Source organism: Cyprinodon tularosa, unplaced genomic scaffold, assembly GCF_016077235.1.
Source record: "Cyprinodon tularosa strain WSP-4 unplaced genomic scaffold, ASM1607723v1 ctg484, whole genome shotgun sequence".
NCBI classification, from domain to species: domain Eukaryota; kingdom Metazoa; phylum Chordata; class Actinopteri; order Cyprinodontiformes; family Cyprinodontidae; genus Cyprinodon; species Cyprinodon tularosa.
In genome coordinates, this window is record NW_024039212.1 from 744,701 (window position 1) to 770,112 (window position 25,412).

Here is a 25,412-nt window from a genome sequence, read left to right on the forward strand (position 1 = left end):
AGATGGAAAAGAGGAAAAAAATATTGTTAAACAGTGAGAAAAACTCAAAGAATAGACAGGACATTTTTTGTTTCTATGTTCTGATAATAAGATGAAAACGTTGGGAAAAAGTATGTTTTCTAAAACTGCAGGCAGCTAGAAATACGCTACAGCAAGATCTATAAGAATTCATATTATTTTATGAAAAGTAGAAAACTTTTCCAGTGGAATGAAGTAAAAATCTACTTCTATTATGAAATATATGAAAAAAAAAAAAAAAAAAAACTTCTGTATCATCATTGTTAGTGGTTTTGTGTTAAAAGAGATATTAGTATCTCAATAAGACAACCTGTATAATTAAAGGTTAACAAAAATAAAATAAAAAATAATGAATCTCCTGTATAGGAGAGATTGTGAGGATCAAACCCGGCAAATATGATTAGTTCAGTCTAAACTGATTAGCTGCTGTCAGTCAAATTTCAAAGGACTCCCAGATGAGCTCCACGGTCTCATGATTTCCTCCGCTGATTTACACAAGAGAAAGACCGTCAGTCTGTCAATTCCACTCATGTGCAGATGTTGATTATTACACGCTGTTGTCCATCATTTATTTCATTACATCAAACCGCAGCAGATAAAATATGAGCTACCTCCCTCTCTTCTTCCTTGCCAGCTACTGCGTCTTCGTATAATCACATTATCTCGCATCTAATCCATGAATGCAGCTGTGTCTCTGATAAACCCAAATGAGGACCGGATCTCCCAGTAGCTAAGCAGTGATTATCTGTTACTAGGACTTAGTTGATTTAAGACAGGGCTGACTTTAAATCTGCATGAACATAGGTTGTATATAGTGGGTCTCACATGGACTTTATCTGGACAGGTCTGGTAAAGACTCCAGCATAGTGTGAAACAGGGAAGCACCACTGATACGTGACTAACAGAGCATAACATCAGCTGTCACATCCAATAGATCTAGTGGCTGCAGTCTGAATGTAAGTGTTTATGCCTGTGCCTGCCACAAAAGCAGCAGGTATTCTTTTGAATGCCCTGGAAATGGTTGTATTTGCGCCCGTGGTTGTGAATGTGCGTGCAGCATTGTTTCAGTATGTCATCCGATGAGAGCAAACAGTGGGCAGCAGCTGTTCCATCCTCTGGGAAAACAGCAGAGAGGGAAAACCATCTGTCCTTGTTGTCATGACAGCGAGAAACAAAACAGCCTCTATCTGGTTCCAATAGCCGATAAAGTGACTGATAGACGGAAAAGAGTGAGGCAGGGAGAAAAGCTCTGGCTGTCTTCTCCTGTGTATTTTCAAATCTCAGTATTGCCTATTAAGGGAAACCATGCAGCTCTTATTTTGGAAATCTTTTGTGCTGAAGGTTTTTTCAGCTTTTCCTTATAATGTCAGTGGCTACTCTTGATACCTTCAGCCTTACAGTTTGCCAAAGTAAATGTTAAATTTTGAAGACCGAATTCAACAATTTATCCACCTTTTAATGACTGCTTTTCCCAGACAGTATAGGCCTATTTTTAGAGATTATTTAAACTAATTAACTGGATCTTTATTAAGAACGGTTCACACATCAATGTCTAATATTATTTAAAATAACTAGAAAAAGGTATGTTTTTTGTACTTCAACAAATACAACAGTTAGTTCTTGGTTGCATTACTGGTCTCATTTGGTTAATTATCTTGCAGAAGAATGCATGACATTTTTTGCCAAATGTCATGCAGAATGCAAAAGATTTTTTATAGATGGTCTTACGTTTTCTTCAAGCACCTGAATTAAATGATGGCGAGGTGAGCAGTTTCAGCTAGCCCAAAACAGACCACTTCCATTATTCAATTCTCAAGAAATAATAAAAAAATAATTCTTATTTTCTGTTTTTATTATTTGTTTATATTAGTTGAGTGTTTCAATTTAATTAAGCTTGACATTAAATAACAATGTGTTTGGATCTGATAGATAAAATACAGACAGGTTGTCATAGTTCCCAAAAATTTGCCCATGACTGTAGATGTAGCCTGAAAGGATTTGGTCCTAAAAATGAGTCAACAGTGAGAATAATTTCAAAAATAGAATTCCACTCATCTAAAATTTGACACAATTAAACAGAACCAATAAAATAGCAGCTGAAAAGAACCATGCGTTGTTTCTTATGTCAACCTTCCCGTAACAGTAATTAGACTCAGCCTCCGATCATTGTATAAACCATAGTATATATAGTGCCTCGTGAAAGTATCCAGCCCCCTTTGAGCTTTTCAAACTTTGACACATTTCAAGCTTCAAGCATAAGGATATGAAATTGTACTTCTTCGTGAAGAATCAACAACAAATTGGAAACAATCATGAAGTGTAATCAAATTTTTTTTGAGATTTTTAAACTTCTTTAACAAATAAAAAACTGTGGGGGATGCAAAATTAATCTGTTCCCTTGAGTTAATGCTGTGTAATGTCACGTTTCTCTGTGATTACAGGTGCAAGTAGCTTGGGTATATCTCTATCAGTTTTGCACATCGAGAGACTGATAGTTTTGCTCATTCTTCCTTGTAAATTACAATTTTACATCTTTATATTTGAAGCCTGAAATGTGGCAAAAGTTAAACGGGGCCAAAACATTTTTCAAGCCACTGTACCCCTTATACCCAACATATGATAGTGAGGACATATTATATTGTAAATTGTTATTATTTTTGTTTTAAAACATTGCAGTACATGCAGCTTGACATGTCTGACGTTTAGCTAAGAATATGAAAATACAATGACCACTCACCAGGATGACTATAAAAATACTTTCAGGTAGGGCTGCAACTAACGATTATTTTAAAAATCGATGAATCGGACGATTATTTTTTCGATTAATCGATGAATCGGACAAAAATATTTTTTATATTAACCTCTTTATTCCAAAATAAACATTTTAGACAGAACAAACAAGCACACAAGTACAGGTTGCTCATTAAGTGTACTGGTGCAATATGAAAAATAAATGTTTGTGTTAAAACTACGCAAACTTACATGAGAAATGTAGCTGTACATCCACAAAATATAGGGTACTTTGTTTCATAAAGCGCAAAAAAGACATTTTTGTATTTAAAAGCCCCTAAGGGGTTCAAACAATAGGTCCCCCCATTTCAACAAATGAGTTTTTTTAGACCAGAAGAGTTCTGCCTTTTAAGACAGGAAAGTATAGCAGTTAAAGTTGCTACTTGAGAAAATACTGAACCATAGAGATAAAAATAGCCCTGTGATTCAAATTATAAATTGTATTTGGAATAAAAATGAAAGAACTAGGGGTGGTAAAAAACACATCCTCCAAAGACAGATATTTACATGGGAATGTGGCATATAATTAATTGACATATTACTGATCTTGCTGGATTTTATTCTGCTTTACTTCCATAAATTGCAGGATCTTCTTTACTTTATCTTTGCCAGAAGATTTAAACTTTAAAAGCCTTGCCCTCATAATTTGCAAGTTAATTTATTTATAAAGTAAATGTAAACGCTGCTTAAGCTAATTCAAATGAAATTAAAAGTAAAATAAGTAGCCAACCTTATCACTGTCTGTAACCTACTAACACGGTAAGGAAAGCATCAGATGAGCTACCTGAGAAACTAACGTTACGTTTCCCCACTTTAAAACCAAACAAACATGGTGGTTCCGTGCCATGTTAATTTCTTTTGAAAAAAGTTGCATGTTATCACTTTTTTCGCTTTACAAAGCGCAGGCTATTTTAATTATTGTGATCAATTTGCGCCGTCAATCCCGGTGCATGCGCGCTTCATTTGTAGTCTGGACGCTGAGGCTCTGACTGCAGCGCTGAGAGGGACTCCTGCGGGGAAACGCGGTTGGGATGGGGGAGGCGCCCCACGGCAGAGTAGGAACGATACATGCTTTCACGTAAGAGTCTCCAAAAGCCGCCAGTGACACCGAAAAAAGTCGCCAGATTTGTCGGTAGTCGCCTTTTTGAAAAATAGTCGCTGGAGGGGTCTGAAAAGTCGCTGAGTAGGCAACACTGCACCTGCGGCGCTGACTCGCTCTGCCATATTTTTTTTTCTTCCTCTTTCAGTCAAGAGGCAGTGATGACGGCGCGGCGGATGACGCAATAATCGCGCGACACAACTAATCGATGATGAAATTCGTTGCCAACGCTTTTAAAAGTCGATTTTTTCGATTTTATCGATTCGTTGTTGCAGCCCTACTTTAAGGGCTTTATATCTTATTATACCAGAGGTTTTCAAAGAGAAAATAATAAAAACTGCTTTTAGTATTTCAAGACTTTAGCAACTAAAGATTGGAAATTAACCACCAAATTATGATTTATTTATTTCTATAAAATGAAGACCTTGAAACCAGAAGCAGATAACAGCAATTCATTTATTCATTTTAATGCAATCTACTCAAAGCGGGGTTGATAATGCATATTCTAACCTTTCTTTGTCTTTAATCAGACAATGCAAAGGATTTTTAACAATTTACTGCAGAGAGAATCTGGTTTCACCCTGAGGTGGATGAGTTGCTGCTTTGGCTTCACTTTTAGTGTTGGTCTGCTGGCAGGCTTAAAAAAATGAAATCCTCTCAGAACCCTCTTAAAAAGAGACATTAACTATGAAAACATTGGATTTGTCCTCCAGGTACACATTAATGTCAGTCTCCTTTTTTTCTGCTCGGATGACCTGATCTTACAGAGGGTTTCTACAGTGATCAGACAAATCTAGCAGGAGTCTAGCCGTTGTTTCATCAGCACACCCAACGGCTTATGAAATATTTCATATCTTTTCCACACTTTCATATTTTGTCACATTAACATTTAATGCAGCAGACTAGCAAATAAATAGTGCATCATTGTGAACAGAAGAAAGAAAGGTTACATTATTATTCTACTGTACATGGAAGTGTCTAGAGGTTTCTATCTTGTACCTTTGCCCAGTCGTCTTAGCCCGCTATACAATTATGATGCACAGATCCATCCACCATCGCTGTGACCAGCGATTGTCAAATCTGGAACGTGTTAGACCTGGAACTCTTTTGACACAGGTCAGTGAGCTGTTCCCTCTGCCACTAAAAGATAATTATTGCTGGGTTTAAACAGATTTTTTTTTCAGCCAATGGGAAAGGGGTATATGAGACGCTTGTCTTACGTTTTATCAAAACTTTTTTAAACTATTTTAAAATTGAGCTGCATGGTGGTGCAGTTTGTAGCCCTGTTGCCTTGCAGCAAGTAGGTCCTGGGTCTTTAGGGTCTTTGTGTATGGGGTTCGCATGTTCTCCGTGTGCATGTGTGGATCCTCTCTGGATACTCCAGCTTCATCCCGCAGCCCAAACACATGACTGATAGGTTATTTGGCCTCTCTGAATTGTCCTTAGGAGTGAGTGTGTGTGTGTGTGTGTGTGTGTGTGTGTGTGTGTGTGCATAGGTGTGTGTGTGTGTGTGTGTGTGCATGGTTGTGTTTCTGTGATGCCCTCGGATACAATAGGTGACCTTTCCAGGTGGTCCCCCACCTTTTACCACACACTGCTGAAGACACACACCAGTCCCACCTTGACCCTGATGGATAAGCGGAAGGAAAAGGATGGATGGATAATTTTAAATCTGCTACAAATATTAATAAATTGTCATTGAAGTGTAGACCGAACATGCTTAGCTACATATTTCCATTGCAATATAGATATAAATGTGCTTCAATATTTACCACAGCTTAAAGATTAAAACACACTCTTTTCCTACGTATTTCATATAACATTTTATTTCTGTTTCTGTTTACTGATTCAGTACACCTAATTCCAAACTAATTTTAAAATATATAGGTCTAATAAAATTATGCAAGTAGAAAAAAAAGCAATAAATGGCTAAAAAGATAAAGCCTCAAAATTAAATTCTGATTTATTAATTAGTTGTAAATTTCTTAACCCTTTAAGGTTAATTATGTCACAACCCAACCATGATCAAGGTTTGGTTTAACTGTGTCAAAACAGAACTATTTAAATCAGCCCAAATCAATGGATAAGAATTCACAGGGTTTGGCTTAAACTTCTTTATATATATATATATATATATATATATATATATATATATATATACACTATATTGCCAAAAGTATTTGCTCACCCATCCAAATTATTGGAATCAGGTGTTCCAATCACTTCCATGGCCACAGGTGTATAAATTCAAGCACCTAGGCATGCAGACTGTTTTTACAAACATTTGTGAAAGAATGGGTCGCTCTCAGGAGCTCAGTGAATTCCAGCGTGGAACTGTGATAGGATGCCACCTGTGCAACAAATCCAGTCGTGAAATTTCCTCGCTCCTAAATATTCCACAGTCAACTGTCAGCTGTATTATAAGAAAATGGAAGTGTTTGGGAACGACAGCAACTCAGCCACGAAGTGGTAGGCCACGTAAACTGACGGAGCGGGGTCAGCGGATGCTGACGCGCATAGTGCGAAGAGGTCGCCAAATTTCTGCAGAGTCAATCACTACAGACCTCCAAACTTCATGTGGCCTTCAGATTAGCTCAAGAACAGTGCGCAGAGAGCTTCATGGAATGGGTTTCCATGGTCGAGCAGCTGCATCCAAGCCATACATCACCAAGTGCAATGCAAAGCGTCGGATGCGGTGGTGTAAAGCACGCCGCCACTGGACTCTAGAGCAGTGGAGACGCGTTCTCTGGAGTGACGAATCGCGCTTCTCCATCTGGCAATCTGATGGACGGGTCTGGGTTTGGCGGTTGCCAGGAGAACGGTACTTGTCTGACTGCATTGTGCCAAGTGTAAAGTTTGGTGGAGGGGGGATTATGGTGTGGGGTTGTTTTTCAGGAGCTGGGCTTGGCCCCTTAGTTCCAGTGAAAGGAACTCTGAATGCTTCAGCATCCCAAGACATTTTGGACAATTCCATGCTCCCAACTTTGTGGGAACAGTTTGGAGCTGGCCCCTTCCTCTTCCAACATGACTGTGCACCAGTGCACAAAGCAAGGTCCATAAAGACATGGATGACAGAGTCTGGTGTGGATGAACTTGACTGGCCTGCACAGAGTCCTGACCTCAACCCGATAGAACACCTTTGGGATGAATTAGAGCGGAGACTGAGAGCCAGGCCTTCTCGTCCAACATCAGTGTGCGACCTCACAAATGCGCTTCTGGAAGAATGGTCAAAAATTCCCATAAACACACTCCTAAACCTTGTGGACAGCCTTCCCAGAAGAGTTGAAGCTGTTCTAGCTGCAAAGGGTGGACCGACGTCATATTGAACCCTATGGATTAGGAACGGGATGTCACTTAAGCTCATATGTGAGTCAAGGCAGGTGAGCAAATACTTTTGGCAATATAGTGTATATATATATATATATATATATATATATATATATATATATATATATATATATATATATATATATATATATATATATATATATGTATATATATATATATATATATATATATTTAGACAAGTATAGGTTAGGTTTTTAATATCAACTTTGTATTTTGAATGAAATTCCTCATTTATTGTTGCTCTTTCAAACCTTTGTATGAATGTTCCTACATTTCCATCTTTGTCAGAATATCCTATTTTTTGTATCCAAAACATAACCTGCAGGTCTGTGTGCAGCCATGAGTAAATTCTGTTGGGCACTAAATGTAGCCTATCAATTAGCCAAGGTCTCTTATGGCTGCATAGTGTGCGAAAGCAGGAAATACACACATGTGGTGACGCATGATGTATAAACATCATTCTCTGGAGAGAAAAACAAGTCTTGACAGAGTCTTCCTTCTTACAAACACCTCTAAGAAAACCTGCCAACATATGTTGATGAGAGATGATCAGATGTGCGACTCTAAAATGTTTTTAACGTTTTATTTAAATATTATCTTTTTGACACCTATACAGTGTTTAATATACAAAGAATTATATGATTGCTGCCGAATTGCTTTTTTTTTAATAAACATTGTCGGGAATTATAATACATTGTACACAACTCACCCAAATTTATTGTCAGCTGTTTTTGAACTGGTGAGTATATCACGGGTTTATGTGCTACTTATTATTTAAAGTGACATCCTGTGGACATGTTGCTGCAGCAAATGGATTCACAGCTATACGGTGGAAAGCAGAACAGAAACTGTTGCCAATGTCACCTTGGAATGACAGGGAAAAAGTCAATTTTCATTTTTATTGCTACTCAAATCTGTATTTACATGATGGGTCCTAATATGTATACTCAACATGCAGAGTGCTGACACTGATGAAAATATTAGAATTGGAAATTCTGGGTGTATCAGGAAATGATTAAGTAACTTTGTCCCCAATCATGTTTCATCTCTATTTTTCCATAGAATTGGAGGCTTTTAGGCATTTCAGAAAGTTAGCTGAAATTGCAGTTTAGCTTGTTTTGTTTGCAGCTAGACATATGGCGATAAAAGATACAGTAGTGAGGCAAACCACAGAGTTTCACAGTTGTAGTTTCAAGTTGCTAGAACTCTTTTAAAGAATTACGGTTTTTTCCCATGTTTCTACAGTTTTATAAAGTGTATAGTAATACAGGACTGCCCCTTCTTCAACTGTTGCTGCACATGCTGGCAGTGCTGAACGAAGTACTATATAGTAGTACTTGAGTAAAAGTTTTGATACTCAAAGTGAAATCTTACTGAACTACAGGTAAAAGTTACTCGGTCAAACATCTTCTCAAATTAAAGTGATGAAGTACTCAATTTTGAAAATACTTAAGTATTCAAAAGTACATGCATTTAAAAGTCCTTAAGTATTCAAAAATATAAATTACATTACATGTCTCCACAATTTTCAGAGCAATTTTAAAGAACCTTGTAACTTTCAGAAACCAACTGATGAATTGATGCATATAACCACATGCTACAGATTCTACACTTATTTCTAAAGAACTTCAGCATAAAAATGCCACAGAAAATATTTCTTATTTAAAACACCAAAAAGAAAACAAGAGTGTCTTGATTCTTCTCACACTTTTACTATGGAATAGAGGTTTATGGTTGAATGTATTACAACAAAGAAACTACAACTCCATCTATATAAATACCCATGTAAACACTCTGTGCAATAACCCCGTATAATGAACCTACTATAAAAACTCATTGTATATACTGTATATATCCATGCACCTTTCTCTTCCTTTGGCACATTCCTCTTCTTTGACTATTTTAACTGATGTAACAAGTACATTTCTCAACTGTGAGATCAATAAAGTCAATCAATCAATCAATCAACTCTGATTTGAGAACTCCTCCTACTGAACAACTTGGCCACATGGCAACAACTAACACCTTAATAGTTACACCAAAAGTTACAATTACCCCCACAAAAAATTACTGAAGTAGAGTAAAGATACTCAAAAAATGTAATTAAGTACAGTAATCAAGTAAATATACTCTCTTACTTTCCAGCAGTGCATGCTGGTGAGTTGTCGCTTTTAAATTGCTTTTAGGACAGGCCATTTTGAACTATTCCCTATTGTAAAATATACCGACAGCTATGGTGAAGAAATTGAATAAGCCAACAGTTTTTGGTAATTACACAACCCTTTGTAAAATGACCAACTAGGAGAGTAGAAGGAGTAGAGTAGAGTAGAAGACCTGCATTTGTATGCCTCAGACTCACCAACTTAGGTAGCCACAGGCTAATAAATTGGCTAATTTATATTTATTTATATTTTTATTTTTATTTTTTTGGAGTAAGTGTAGTTCAGCGTAGTCCTGTTTCTCTGACTGTGACTGGCTGGATGTGCGTGCTTCATCCTTTAACATGGGAGCTGGGACGGAACTCGTCTGCCTGGCTTTGTGTTTCCTGGACGGGGCCGCCTGTGGAGCTAGTTGACAGTTGCCTTTTGCATCTCTGCTTCTTTCTCTACATCTGTTTCTGTCTCCTTGAACTCCAGTCCAACTTGGCAGATGGCCGCTCACACTGAGCCTGGTTCTGCTGGAGGTTTCTTCCTGGTTAAAAGGAGTTTTTTCTCTCCACTGTCGCTACAAGCATGCTTAGTGTGAGGGATTGCCTTCGAGTCAATGAGTCGATGCAATCAACTGGTTTTCCTTAGATAGAAAACTTTGAATCAATTTGACTGTATGACCTGGTTGAGTTGTAAAATGCCTTGAGATGATGTGCTTTGTGAGTTATCGCTGTATAATTAAACTGAATTGAAGTAAATTGGCTTAAGTGATGTTGTTATAACATGTTGCTATTTAAAAGTGATACAACTGTCCCACACTACTAGCATATTTTAGCCCCATATTGGAAGAATGGCCAGAAGAAGACAGGTTAACGATGGAAGTAGAAAATAATTATTTTTTGTGTTGTTTACGTATTTAAAAGATGTCCTAAAATAAATTCATAGAAAATAACAAAGAATATTATAGATAACATAACTACAAGTCAACAAAATAAGTACTTTTTTTAATAAATACATTTTGGTAATTATAAACAGAAATGTTTTTTGTAAAGTTATCATACTGTTAGAATTTAATGGCAGACCAAGTACGTTACGACCCACAAGACAATAAAGTAACACACCTGTGATCTTTTAATGATCAGTTAGAACAGTAAAGTAGGAGATAATCTGTTAGGTTCCCAGATCTTCAAAAGAAAAACACTTTCCTTTCTCTTTTCCAAGTTTCATCACTGAGAGGATTACATTGCTGCCAGGGCTTTTTTTTTGAAAGTGTTATTCCCTTTGTCACTCCCCTGCTCTCGGTTAAGATAAAAATTGTGCAACTTTTACAAAATTGCTTGCAAGATGACTAGGCTTTAAAATTAACCATGAATAATGATTTTTTTTTTCTTTATGAAAAAAAGACCACTGAAAAATATAACTGTTTTTGCAATTACACCTTCAAGCCAGTGACAAATTAACCATAAAATCTAAAGCTGATTGGTTTGAAGTTCTTGGGTTGCTCCCAGAGGGGAACTCATTTTAGGCTCTGACTCATATCGGTACATCTCCCTGTGTTTTATGTGTTATCTACACAAGACACATACTAGAAAACATTAAGCAAAAGCAAGAACTCTGCCAGTTAGAAGTCCTTTACCATTCACCTAACTGCTAAATGCTATACTTTTGGCGAATCCTTGAATTTTAAAGGAATATTTATGTGGTGACAAACATTGCCATGTGATGGAGATTTCTGAGACTGAAATGTATTTACTGAATTAGCATTCACAAACTATATTGGACACGTTAATATAAAATAACATTTTGCCCTTTTCAATATAATTTAGAAATTTTGTGTGATAGTTTTAAAATAATTTCAGACTTTTATCAGAAGCTCACAATCTCAGACAATTTGTTGCAGCTGCTTTTCACATCTGCCTGCATATTAAAAATATTAGTGCTGTGATTAGTTTAATCAATAATAAAGGAAGTCATCTCTTGTATTATCAGTTTCTAATTGGTTATTGGTTGTTGGTTGGACTTTATTTTACATAGAATATTATGTAAAATAAAATAATGAAGTGAGTTTGATAACATTGTCTATAAATAGCATCAACTTTGATTGACTATTAACAGTCCATAGGATTGACTTCAATGGTCTAGCTATTTATGTGTGTATTAGAGTCTGACAAGAGCAGCAAAGAATGATTATTTCGCAAATCAATTAATCTGTAGATAATTTTTTCGATTAATTAATTAATAATCCAACTTGTCAACTTGAGGAGTAGACAATATTGACAGATCTTGAATGCAAAATGTTTACACCTTTTCTTTAAAAATTTTTATATAATTACTGCTCTAAGTGGTTTGCTCTGTCAGCTATAGGCATGTTTTAGAGTCTCCATACTCCAGTTAACGATTAATCGATTATTAAAGCAGTTGACGATTAATTCCATAATCAATTAATCACAATTAATCCAATTAATCGTTTCAGCCCTAGTCTGTACCCAAGCACAAGCCACTCCTATTTACTAATTGCAATTAATTAGGAGCAGACTGGCAAAGTGTCTGCTGTCAAAAGAAAAAAATTATGCAAAATAAAACACACTTATGAAGAAAATACTGTTTTAGCAGGTGTTAATTCATTTATTTTGCTATGTGTTACATTCAAAGTAAGTATGGAGAAGATGACGCTAATATAGTTTTTTTTTGTAGTGGGAATTATTGTTTATTTCCTCTTAAAAATGAAATCAGTTTAACTGTGGCAATAAAATCTATATATTTACAAAATGAGTAAATAATCCTAAACAAAGCTAGTATTAATAATGGTTTTCAACCCGAACAGCCTTAAGAACACTGCTAAATGTTCTCAGTGTTTTAAGGCAGCAATAGCACTTTGTTAAGGCAGCGTTAAAGAGACACTGAATGCTGCTCAAACAACATACAACCTATAACTAACATTAGTTCATTTCTGGGAAGCAAACAGGAAATGATTTAAAAAGGATTATCTCAAATGAAACACTCACCCTCATCCGTGTCGTCAGTGACTGGGGTCTTGCTAGACTGTCCGAGCCCCATGGCTACCCGCTCCTCCTTCAGATTGTCTTCTTGCTCAAGTTAGGCGAGTTTGGAGCAGCTCTCCTTCATAGCCTGTTCAACGACTCAGCTCACAGGAAGACTTATGGGCTGGATCCCGTTTTGCTGACTTAAACTGCTCCTCTTAGACCACACATCACCACACACACATAAACACACATACAAAGACAAGGGCTGGGGGCTTGAACTCTAAATGCACCAACACACACTCTCTCTCAGTGGGAGGACCCCCTACGTTTGCTGTCTGTCTTCACTGATGCTTCTGAGCACTGCAGGCAGATGGACAGCTCTTTCCAGCTGAGGGGAGGCGGAGGGTGGATGATTGGCTTGTGGCTATGACCCTCTGTCGACTGACAGTCTAACCTGTGAGGGGAGGCAGGAAAAACATGACACCACCTGCTGACTGAGGGGAAGAAAAGCACAGGGAAGAAAGAACAATAAGGAGCACTACCACCATAATGTTATCACTTATACCTAAGCTTCATCTTTCCCTGTCTCTACTAAAGACTTTCTTTTCTATGCCATTGTTTAATGATCTAATTTACATAGTTTAATCAAAAGCCCATCCCAGAGGAGTACCATCTAGAGAGCATTTGTTAATAATTAGAACCAGATTTCACATTAACAGCACATAACTGGAGGCTTTGATTAACTATTTAGTACATTATAAACATAAATAATTTTAGACTTCCTTCCAAAAACTATTCAAGTTATAAGATGATGTTGGTTCCATCAATAGACAGAATTCTGGCACTTCTAGGTCTTCATATGCTTTAGTTTAGGTCAAATATTGCAGCTTACATCAAAATTACTCAGGAAAAAAACAACGGTTTCGGTAATTTCCATTATGTTTTCAAACAAGTCTTTTTTATTGACATTATCGCAAAAGAGGAATAACTGAGCATTAACAGAATATGATAGACACCTCTGATTGACTTTTTAGAAGTCAATACGGGGGTTCCAGATGCAAGAAAATCCTATTCCAACTTAAATGCATTGATTCAAATTCGTAACGAGTTATTAAATTAAGTTAATCAACTTTTTTCCTTAAGTTAAATAGACTTAAATAGATTAAGTTTGACAGTAAGGGCTAGCAAAGCTTTTTTCTATTTATCTCTTTATTTATTGTTTTTTTTTTATTTAACCACTTTTAGAATTGTGAATTAAAGCTATTCAGAATTCCCTGCCAAGATCAAAGTTCAGTGAAACCTCCCAGGCTTTATATTCCAACCTCGTTTAGAATTACTTCCGAAATGTATCCTTAATCGATGACAAAGGAAAACTAATTTGCGAAAAAAAATAATGAACCGTAAATATACAACCTTTGATTACAAATAATTAGAAACCCTGTATGAAATAATGCAACAGTCGTCCTAAAAAGGCAGAGGTCAATTACAGTGTTCCCTATATTGGATTATATTGATATTACCAATGTAAGACTTTTGAACTCATTTCGCCAAATTTAGCAGTGTTAAAGTAACATCTTATGTGTCAAATGTAACACCAGTCCGAGTGCATTTGGTCCCATTATAAATTACTGTTAAATTAAACTCTCTACATAGTGTATATGTTACTCTGTCATATACACAATGTAGAGAGTATGCACTGTCACACTTTATTAATGCATATTTAACACAGTGCAATTCATTCCACCAAAGGCTTTAGAATATCTTTAAGAGAGATTATCATAACACTACAGGTGAGAAAGGGACTTGTCAAAAAGTAGGAGAGATGTTTTCTTTAAACTAAAAACTTCTCATGTAACATGATCATTTGTATACGTTCTAAACACATGTTAAGGTCTTAAAAGGTTTTATGAAAGGAATATCTGTTTATGTTTCATATGAATTTTAAAAATCATCCCATTTGTTATACTGCCAATGCAAATGCTTAGGGGCCATGTGAGCAAACGCATTCTATGTTGATCAGGTCTATCTTGCAAACGACACTTCAGACTCAGATGGGACAAAGCTTGTGAAATAAAATAAATTAATTGAGATGCATAACAGGGTTCTTCATAATATAAGCTGTCTGATTTCAACTAACATATCCAGACTGCGGGATAAGGTCATCACTGCACATATGATCATCCTCTCTGAGTTCAATGAAATATTCAAAACTATAGTGCGGGACGCCGCAGTGCTGAGATCCCCGCAGAGGACACTGTCCCCTATCTGATCTGACCAGAAGAACATGCGCTAAATAGAAAGTACCCCGGGGCAGTAGGGCTAGGGGTGCACCCACCTCTTCAATACAGTTTTATTAAGCCGGGCACCGTTTCCAGCCGAGCTTGCTGCAGAGAAGCGAAGAGTCGTAAGCAACAGTCCAGATGAAAGCAGTAGTTGCAGTTCGGACGTTAACGCACCGGGACACCAGCCATCCGAAAAATGGGTTCGCGCAGCGGGACGTGACTCGCGAGATGCGGCGCTGGAGAGCAATGCGAAAACCCGAGCAGCGTTTCTGAAGGACAAAGGCAACACAGACGGGGATTTTCCAAGAGGAGGAGTGCGCCGCAGGTTGCTCTGATGCGCGACTGACTTCCACATCTCAGCCTTAGTGAATGGGCTGGACACCAACACGGTTCATTGTTAGGCTCCCCGCTGGGGAGACTGGGCTGAGGTTCCCCCGTGGGCGCCCCCTCCACAACACACGCATGCAGACACACTCACCATCATCATCATTATGTGACTTACACCTGGTTATGATGTAACATGTCTTTCTGAAAGTGCCGAACATCCATCATCCACCGATGGATACTGTTAAATGTACACTGCAAAAAATCAAAATCTAAATAAGTAATTTTTGCTCAAATTAAGTGCATTTTTTCTTGAATTTAGGAGGTAAGTGAGACACTTTGCCAATGGAACAGACAATTTACATTTAAAATAAGAAAAAAAATTGATGTGTCTAATTATCTTATTTTAAGAGTAAAAATACTCATTCCATTAGGAGATTATCTTATTTACCTGCTCAAATTAAGGTTAAATACACTTAATTTAAGACATTTTTACTTATTTCTAGATGTTTTTTGCAGTGTAGAAGTTATTGGTTGTAGGTCTGATTTTTTATTATTATTATGAAATAATTATATTTTTATAAGGATAGCCACCCTAACATCAGGATTTCTCAACTTTATGTTTGTATGTCGATGATTCCTTTAAAACAGAGTCCTAGGCAGCACCTACCGGGAGGCCACTTCACATGGGACTCAGCTGATATTTCAAGCAATTTTGCTTCTCCTCACACTTTTACTATGGAATAGTGGTTTAAGATTGAATCTATTACAACAAAGAAACTACAACTGCATTTATATAAATACCCATGTAAACACCCTGTGAAATAACCCCGATATAATGAACCCAGAGGCGTAGCCATAAAATTAAATGGATGGCCAGGCAATAACCGGTGTATACTGGGGTGGCCGAAAATGGATAAGCACCAGAACCTCAGGGTCAATCTACACTGTTCCAACAGGAACCGGGACTGAGTGGATGTGCTCTCTTCGTCCTCTGGCATGGGAACTGGCTCGGAGCTCGTCTGCCTGGCTGTGTGTTTCCTGGACGGGGCCGCCTTTTAAAGCTGCTTCTTGTATCTCTGCTTCTGTCTCCTTGGACCCTGGTTCTGCTGGAAGTTTCTTCCTGTTAAAAGGGAGTTTTTCCTCTCCACTGTCGCTACAAGCATGCTTAGTGTGAGGGATTGTATTTGAGCCAATGAGTCAATGCCATCAACTGGTTTTCCTTAGATAGAAAACTTTGTATCAATTTGACTGTATGATCTGGTTGAACTGTAAAGTGGCTTGAGATGACATGTGTTGTGAATTTGGCGCTGTATAAATAAACTGAATTGAATTGAATTGAAAATGAACAAGCAAAACATCCATATTTTCTAAATAAAGACAAACTATACTTTCCTACAGCCTTTGCTAACAAATAGGACGTATATATTTAAACATCCATGCTTTTTAGATAAAAGGTAAAATGGATCAAATTCTTTCAGGTTTGAGTTCTGGGGCAAACATCTTTGCCATTGTCATTACTTACCTACTTTTATCAATAATCATCCTGCATAAAATTGATATTTACAAGTACTAATATCTACATAAATTGATTATTTAATAAATTTTTATAAAAATAATTATTTATCTATGATTTCACTAAAGACTCCTAGATGAATGCAGAGACACATCATTTTCTCTTTACCCCATAAAACAAAAAATCTAGTTCTGAAAAGAGCAGGAATTGTGTACTTACCACCTTTAATGTTAGTATATTGATGTGCAGAATTAACCACAGTGTTTCCTTTTATCAAGTAATTATGCATATATGAAAAAATACTAAGTAATATATGAAAAATTAAAATGTTTGGAATATTCCACTTGATTATTAGGGGCAAAACAATGGTTGGAGTGGCCACCCCTGGGCCCCCATCTAGCTCCGCCCCTGAATCAACCTACCAAAAAAAAAAAAGTATCTATCATATGTGGACACACTGTATGTACTGTCTATCCTATGCAACTTTCTTTCCATGCACCAATTTTGGCCCTTTCGGGTTTGACCGATCCGTTTTAGGGTGTAGATAAATAAAGGCAGCCCTTCATTGTTTTTTGGATGCAGAATCATGCATAAGCGCTTCTATTTTCACACACCGTGCAGAAAATAAATCTGCAAGGAGGTCTACAATATTAAAGAGAATGAGACTCAAAAAACCTCCTCAACTATCCTAAGATAGCATTATTTAGGCTCATGCAATGCTATGCAGGTGTCCATTTACTTCGACATGCTGGAAGCTTGTATCTGAAAGTGAAATTAATATTGTGAATAACTTTTTAATAAGTTTGGTTATTAATAATCTGATCTTTTAAGGAAGAGGTTTTATAGCCTTAACAATATTTTTTTCTTACTGTTCTCTCTATCCTCATTTACATATGAAAAATGAATTTAAATGAGACACAGATGTCCAGATGTCTGTGGTGTCAGTAACATATAATTCCCCTCAAAACCTCTTTGCTTTTACAAAATGTGGGAAAAACTAAGAGGTATGATTTTTTCTTTTTGTGTCCATCGCTTTGATTTGTCCTCAAACCTGCAAGCCAGAGCATTTCTTTGATTAATCATAGTTTGCAAAGTTTTGAACCGTTTGTAAACTCGTCACCATCCATTAACTGGTGATGCCATTAACTCAAAAGTGTAAAACACATCCATCCATTAAAATGACAGCAATCTCATATGTGCCCCCCTGTTAATTCAGAGGGCCAAGGTCAGAAGGAGAATAGCTGAGTGGTGGGACTGGGGGATGAAAGATATGCTGACAGTGCAGACTGTTCAGTTTTTTTGCTTCTTGCTGTTCAGTCAAGCCAAAGCTTTTTGTGTGTATGCGGGTATGAATGTGTGCGTTTGTCATCAATCTTCATTCACTCAAGATCTCAGCATGCTTTGAAGAGTGACAAACATCATTCAAAACCTGAACAATTCCTTATTGGGATTTTGGAAGTATTTTAGGAGCCGTACCAATCTTATGGTTTGGGTGAGTGATGACTGTGTCATATCATATCTGCAATGAGACAAAGGAAGGTACTTTTCATGTGGGAGGCCTCAGCAAGTTTTGTAAGTGGATATAATTTGTTGGCCTGCAAAGTGAACTATGTCTATCGGATTTCATAGGTTTATTTTGAATATCAATGGCCAGTATTGTAAGTGTAAAAGAAAATAAGCAGAAGAGGACATTGAAATAAAAGTTTCTTGAAAATCAACCCCACCTAGTGGATAAAAAAAAGAATAAATTAGCAGAAGGGAGCTTTACAGTTTGAGCTTACATGAATTAAAGCTTTAAGGAGGTCAGGGTTTAATATTAGAGAAAAATCCATTATTAATTTTCATACATTTTATTTGTACATTGCTAATTTAAAGGATGAAAGAGAGCACATACAGTAGAGAAACTGGGCTACACTGAAAAACAGGCCGAGCTCCAACATCTTTAAACAGATATCACTGGCAGCAGCACAGCTGATATTTCTCTCCAGGATGGAGTCACAGCCACATGGGAAAAGAACAGATAAAGCTACTATGATGAGAAAAAAGGCAGAGAGCGCATAACGTTAGAGATTTAACTAACAAAGAGTGCAGAATGGGAGAATAGAGAGAGAATAAAACAGAATGATGAAAAAGGGTCCCTATGTCCTCCTGCGGTCTAATCCTATATCAGCATAACTATAGAGATAGCTCAGGATAATCTGACTCTAATCTGACTTTACTCTTAATTTGAGTAGGTAAATGAGATAGTTTGCCAATGGAATTAGTGTTTTTACTCTTAAAATACGACAATTAGATAATATGCACTTTAAATAAGACAATGCAATTGTGTTCTCTTATTTTAAGTGTGAATTGTCTTGTTCCATTGGCAAAATGTCTCCTTTACCTCCTTAATCCAAGAACAAATGCACTTATTTTAAGAAAAAATGACGTATCTAGATTTCGATTTTTTCCAGTGAGAGGAGCCTGATACCTAAAAGATCTTCCAACCATTCTACTTTTAGACACCACTAATATACCTGCAGATTGAGAGCAAAGTGCTCTGTCAGGACCGAAGGAATGATTAGATCCCTGATAAAAGACCATAGCTGTTTCAGTGATATGATGAGCTCTAAAACCTGATTGCAACTAATCAAAAAGTTCATTATGTTGTAAGTGGTCACACACTTGTTTAGCAAACCTTTTCAAAAGAATTTTACAGGATGTGCAGGTGGCACAGTGGTTAGCGTGCACAACCCATGTACGGAGGCCTTAGTCCTTGACGTGTGCGACTAAGGTTCGAATCTGGCCTGTGGTCCTTTCCTGCATGTCTCTCCCCCTTTCCTGTCAGCCTACTGTCAAAAAAAAACAACCCACTATTGCTGTAAAAACTGAAAAAAAGAGAATTGAAGATAAGATATAGGTCTATAAATGGCCAAGTCATCTGGGTCAAGAGACGGTTTCTTAAGTAATTTTTATTTACAGCTATCTTAAAGGTTGGTGCATAACCTTGTAACAGGGATAAGTTAATCATATCTAACATGGAGAGTTTTGGAACTATAGTTACCTATAGTTAAAGTCTCCTTCATTGCCAAAAAACAAAACAAAATACCTCTTTGAGTTTCTCAAAACCAAAACAACCACGTTCTTATCTCCCAAAATGAATCCTCAAAGGCCATACTTCCACATAACTTTGGAGTAAACAAAGAGGGTGTGTTATAATCTGTCCACTAGCCTACGTGGCTAAATACATGCACTGGTCAGTCAGAAAAAGACTCAGTTAGCACAGCAGGTCTCGGAGCATCATGTCGATCTTAAAGAAGCTGCTTCTTGTTTTATCAGTGGTACCTATGGCAGTGAGTTACCCTTTCTTCCCACCAACATGCTACTCCAAGGCTCTAAGCATGGCTGCAGAGCTCAGCCAGATGGCAGCAGATTTGAAGATAGGCTATGAAACTGTAAGTCACCGCAGTGATCCTACCTGTTTTTGCTGTCTGATCCATTTATTTGTTCTTTCTCACAGCTATTGTTTTTCTTTTGTTCCAGGGTCACTGTATGGCACACATGCCCGATCTTTATTTTGACATTCATGTAAGTTTGACCTTGAAAATCAGGCTAAAATGTAAAATTATTTAACAAAAGACAAACAAATCGCCAAAGTCTTTAAAAACTCTGTGTCAGTAGTTACATAAATGTTATTAAGTTTTTCATGGCTGCAGCTAGACTTCTGTGGTGCTCTGGCTGCAAACCTCAGCTCCTTTAAGTCATGCATGGAATCTTAATTGTTACTCTTGACAGAATGCTTGTGTGATGCACAAAATAAGGGACTACATCTCCATGGTGGAACACCTCAGACTGCGGCGCTGTGCTTACACCAAAGAAGTGAGGAAGCTGGAAGTCACTCTGCGTCAGCTGTTCATCATCTTAGGACAGAAATGCCATGGGGTGAGAATAAAAAATGTTTTGTAAAATTGAATTTGAACAGTACCTATAAACAGATATACCCTATTGTTTTAACAAATCTAATATTGGACGTCATGGCTGGCACATTGCAGGATTGTATTCCTCCTACTGTAGGTGTGTGGGTGTTTGGGTGGTGTTCCACCTGGGCTGCACTTGGCGCTCTATGTGTGTTGATTGTCTGTTTATGTCTGTGTGAGGATACGATTGGATTCAGTGAATGTTACTGGATGCCTGTGAATGTGTCTCTGTTTCCTTGTGGGGTCTCTGTTTAGGGGTGGTGCACCCCTGGGTCTCTGGTTTCTGGGTGCAAACTGGGACTGCCCTGGGTATGACCTGACCAATAACAGCTTGAGTGCAGATTCATGCATGCGTGTTGAAGTAAATACTTTCCCCGGAACCGTAACAGTTAACTGCTGCACAATGAACTCTTGACAAACAAGCATTCAAGCTCATGAAACCAATGAAACACTGGAGTGAAACATCTGCATGATTGATGATAATATTGAAAAAAACAATATAGATTAAAAATGCTATTTTGATTTGATGCAAACTGTTCTGCCCTATTTGAAATTTAGGCGTCTGTAGGAATGGAATATCAGGAGGGAGTAAAATATGTCAAAATCATTAGGCACATTTTTAAATACTTAAATACTTCACTTGTTCACTTGTTGCCAAAAATGGAGAGAAAAAAAACAGACAGTCTGCAGTTTAATGGGTCACCCAGTGAGTGCTCTGTCAGGATTAGGCACGGTTTATGACGCAGATTATGAAAACTGTGCTGTCCTGCAGGGATGTTAGAACCCACTCACATGATCAGGGGGAGGGAGTGAAACACATCTAGGTCTACAGGCAGTGTTCTTTAACAGACAAGGGTGACCTGTCTGAGCAGAACGGGACATGGTGTGAAAAGCAGACATCGCAGTAATCAGTAAATCATAGACTAAAAATACAATAAAAAGTAAGGGTCAGAGTGTCTCGTAGGAGGCTGTGTATATTGTACAAAAACAAATCTTATGTATTTTGAACAGAGGTGCTTTAATGAATGGGAAAATGCCATTACAGGCTGACATAGTTCTCATCTTGATATTAACATATATGTATAAATATTTAAATTTGATTATGTTTTGTGTTTTAACAGGACCTGGTGTTTACAATCTATGACTGTGCTGCGCTGGAGCGTCCATACTATCCATACTATCCATACTGAAATCCCACCAGTCTCTCCAGTCCAAAGAGAGTTGAAAGAAGTGAAAATTAATGTTTTCATATCTATTTCTTTTTATAAGCTTTATATTTTATGCCAAGATTTATTAAAGGATTATTTGTCAAACGTATTGTTGGTTTCACATAAAAAGTTTTTTTTTTTCTCTCCATGTAGAAAAAAAAATGCTTAGTTAAAAATGAAAAAGGTAATGTTTTTGTTATGTTTACGCAGTGCCTTGCAAAGGTATTATTGCCCTTGGAACTATTTTTTAAAACATTTTACACTTGCAACAACTGAGCTTAAAGTATTTAATTGAAATGCTGCAAACGAAAGGAAAACAGACATTTTACAAATAAAAATGTAAAAAAAATTGTTTTTTTAAACCTTTGTTTTATTTTATGTAAAATAAATGAACTTCAGCTCTATCGAGTAATATGAAAGGGTGCTCTGTTCCTGCTGAGAGGAAAAACCATACATTAGAGCAACATGATTCTATTATCATGTTTTACTTTCAGAAGGATGTGGTAAAGGTCATCTGGGTTCCATTCCTTTTTCACAGCTTTTTTGAAAGTATACTATGAAGGTCAGTCTGGTTGACATCTTACCAAAGCAGGTATGGACTGTTAATGGTTGCCTCTTGCTGTAGCAAAGAGTTTATTTGCACTTTTTGATTTGTAACGTGTGTGAGTAATACTTGTTGAAATTGAACGATTATTTCACCTAAATCAGGAATCTCTTCAGCTCCTTAACAGTTACCATCTATGGATTAAAGCCCTCGCTTATCCAGTTTAGCTGAATTTGGGGGGTACAAGGTGACACTACTCCTGTTTCTGCCTGTTAAGACACTTTTCTTCCCTGGTTCCTTGCATTCTTTTACTCTTAACTTATTATCTCTTTACCATAATTGGGTAAAGTTGGGTTGGAACTACCCAATAGCAGAGATTCCAAAGAAATAAAGAAAAATCTGACCCCCACTTTAGACCACTCTCCCCCAGACCCAGAGCACACAGAGCTCTACGAGCCCAGTTTTTGATTTATAGAAATTTTCGCTATGGCCTGATAATTAAAAAAATTAAATACATGCCATCAAAATAATTTGTTTGATCCAGACAATTAATTTCCTTGTGGTATGATTTGGTACTGCGCCCACTTGTTTTTTGGCAGAAACCAAAATAAATCCTTTTTTCAAGATGCAAAGTCAAATTTGACACTGTTACAGTGAGTTAAAACCAAGAAAATTAAATATAAGGACATTATCCTCCAGAAATGTAGAAAAAAATCCTTTAATAGGTTTGTGCAGTAACCAGTATAAGGTTTAAAGCATCTGTCTTTAATATTTTCCTGCATTTCTTTTACTTTCATACTTTAAGAAGTTTTAAAAAATGGTACCTTTACACTTTAAAAAGCTTAAGTTGATAATCTAACTTTTAAGCATTTTTAAACAGCAGGCTTTATACTTCTACCTGAGAAATACACATTAATGCTTTTGACACCTCTGTTAGGCACCTATTCTCATACAGCTGATGCCTCCAAACAATTTCTTTATGAGAGTAGACAGAGAAGAAAAAGGTGAGGAAGTGACAACTTTTGTTTAAAGTTAAAGTGTAAAAAGTTGTCTCTGGATAAATTTAAATCTTGAATATTTTGCTTTCCAGATTCTTGAATATATACGGGCTTCCTATGTCTACAATAACATTTTGATGATTATTGTTGACATTTTGATTATTTTTGATGAACTGCTCTATAAATGACTAAAAAAGAAAAGCAACAGAACAAAAAAAAGTAAAAAATAAACATTGCCCTCTGTTGTATTCATCTTTTTTCAGAAGATGCTAAGAGCATCCTATGTGGTCCTTGAGGGCCCCTTGGTGCCTTTGGGCACAAACCAAAATAAATCCTTTTTTCAAGATGCAAAGTCAAATTTGACACTGTTACAGTGAGTTTAAGCCAAGAAAATTAAATATAAGGACGTTATCCTCCAGAAATGTAGAAAAAAATCCTTTAATAGCTTTGTGCAGTAACCAGTATAAGGTTTAAAGCATCTGTCTTTAATATTTTTCCTGCATTACTTTTACTTTCATACTTTAAGAAGTTTAAGCATTTTTAAACAGTAGGATTTATACTTCTACCTGAGAAATAAGCATTAATGCTTTTGACACCTCTGTTAGGCACCTATTCTCATAGAGTTGATGCCTCCAAACAATTTCTTTATGAAAGTAAACAGAGAAGAAAAAGGAAAGGAATTTAAAGTTAAGTGTAAAAAGGTGTCTCTGGCTAATTTTAAATCTTGAATATTTTACTGTCCAGGTTCTTAAATATATACGGGCGTCCTATGTCTATAATAACATTTTGATGATTTTTGATGAACTGCTCTATAAATGACTAAAAAAGAAAAGCAACAGAACAAAATAAATAAATAAAATTTGCCCTATTTGTTACTGTCTTTATGGGCCCCTGAAGGTTTAGGTCTGAGTCCATCACTACTCCAAGACTTCAAGCCTAATTGGTGCTTTTTAGCTCTGTTAACTGAAGCTGTGTTCTAACCTCAGTTTTGTGTTTATTTAGCTGAATAAAATGGTAGCACATCTTCTAATAAAGCGCTTCAATACTTCATAATTACCTAATGACATTACAGCTGTGTTTTATCTGCATAGTTATTTTAACTTATGTTGTTTATTACGAGCTTGGACAGTGGACTCCTTTTACGAACTAGATGACATGAAAGAAAACAACAATAACAAATGGTTGTACTTATTTATTTTAAAGCAAAAGAGTAAAAGGGATGATTACAAATGCTTGTCACGTTTATTGGATCTAACATGTGAAAACGGAAAACCCTGCATGCTTTTTTTTTCACTTCATGCCACTAAGTTTATCATATAAATTCCCATAAAAATACAGAAGTTGTAGTTTTCACTTTTCAAAATGTGAAAGAAATAGTGTTAATAGTAATGTTATATTTGAATATACCAAGGCAAAGAAAATACAATTTTTTTATGTCCTCATTTTGTGTGTGTGTGTGTCTGTTTTACCTTATTTAAACAGCTATCATGTTTTAAAAATGCAAAAAGTTATAAATAAATATTCCATAACTTATTTTTTCCCCCTGAACTTAAAGGAAGTGAAAGGGCTTCAGGTCATCTGGTTACACTTGTGAAGCTGAACTGATCTCACAGAGCTGAATAAAGTAAACATGAGTGCAACAGTTTTAAGCAATTAGTGTGGGCAGATTAGTGGTAACCTCTGTGGGCCACACTCGACCTGCATGAGCTTGTCTCTTAACTCTAGGCTATTGTCTGCAGGGCAGTACAGGAGCTATAATGAGGACATATGAGGACATCAGGTTGGAGGACTAAAAATAAAACAATTTATAATCAAAATAAACCATTGGAAGATCTGTTGATACACTATAGTTTGAAATATTTCTTTATTTAATTAAACTGCTTACCTTACTTATGAGAAACTTACTTACTCACTTACTTACTTACTTATCATTGCAAATAACATCTTCTTGTATTTTAACATATGTCCATACATGCAACAGATAATTATGTGTTTAATAGCACAGAGTGTGTCCATGCTGCAAAAAATGGAAATCTAAATAAGTAATTTTTGCTCAAATTAAGTGCATTTTTTCTTGAATTGAGAAGGTAAGTGAGACACTTTGCCAATTTACATTTAAAATATGAAAAAAACAATTCCTTTGTCTTATTTCAAGTGTATATGATCTAATTATCTTATTTTAGGAGTAAAAATACTAA

At 36.5% G+C, this 25,412-nt stretch overlaps 1 protein-coding gene across 1 annotated transcript; it reads left to right on the forward strand.

Annotated features, from left to right (window-relative positions):
* The first annotated feature begins 19,705 nt into the window (after positions 1-19,705).
* Positions 19,706-22,166, forward strand: zmp:0000001268 (CYTL1 domain-containing protein). Its single transcript, XM_038302231.1, has 4 exons — positions 19,706-19,942; positions 20,031-20,075; positions 20,283-20,429; positions 21,586-22,166. Exons 1-4 carry the CDS (start codon positions 19,790-19,792, stop codon positions 21,652-21,654), a joined length of 414 nt encoding a protein of 137 aa, XP_038158159.1. The 5' UTR covers positions 19,706-19,789; the 3' UTR covers positions 21,655-22,166.
* The last annotated feature ends 3,246 nt before the right edge of the window (positions 22,167-25,412 follow it).

Bases quoted from the DNA above. Each gene is read 5' to 3' on its own strand.
- zmp:0000001268 (XM_038302231.1), top strand. From the start codon at position 19,790: ATGTCGATCTTAAAGAAGCTGCTTCTTGTTTTATCAGTGGTACCTATG. The intron at 19,943-20,030 runs GTAAGTCACCGC...CTTTTGTTCCAG, and splicing joins TGAAGATAGGCTATGAAACT to GGTCACTGTATGGCACACAT. The intron at 20,076-20,282 runs GTAAGTTTGACC...TACTCTTGACAG, and splicing joins ATCTTTATTTTGACATTCAT to AATGCTTGTGTGATGCACAA.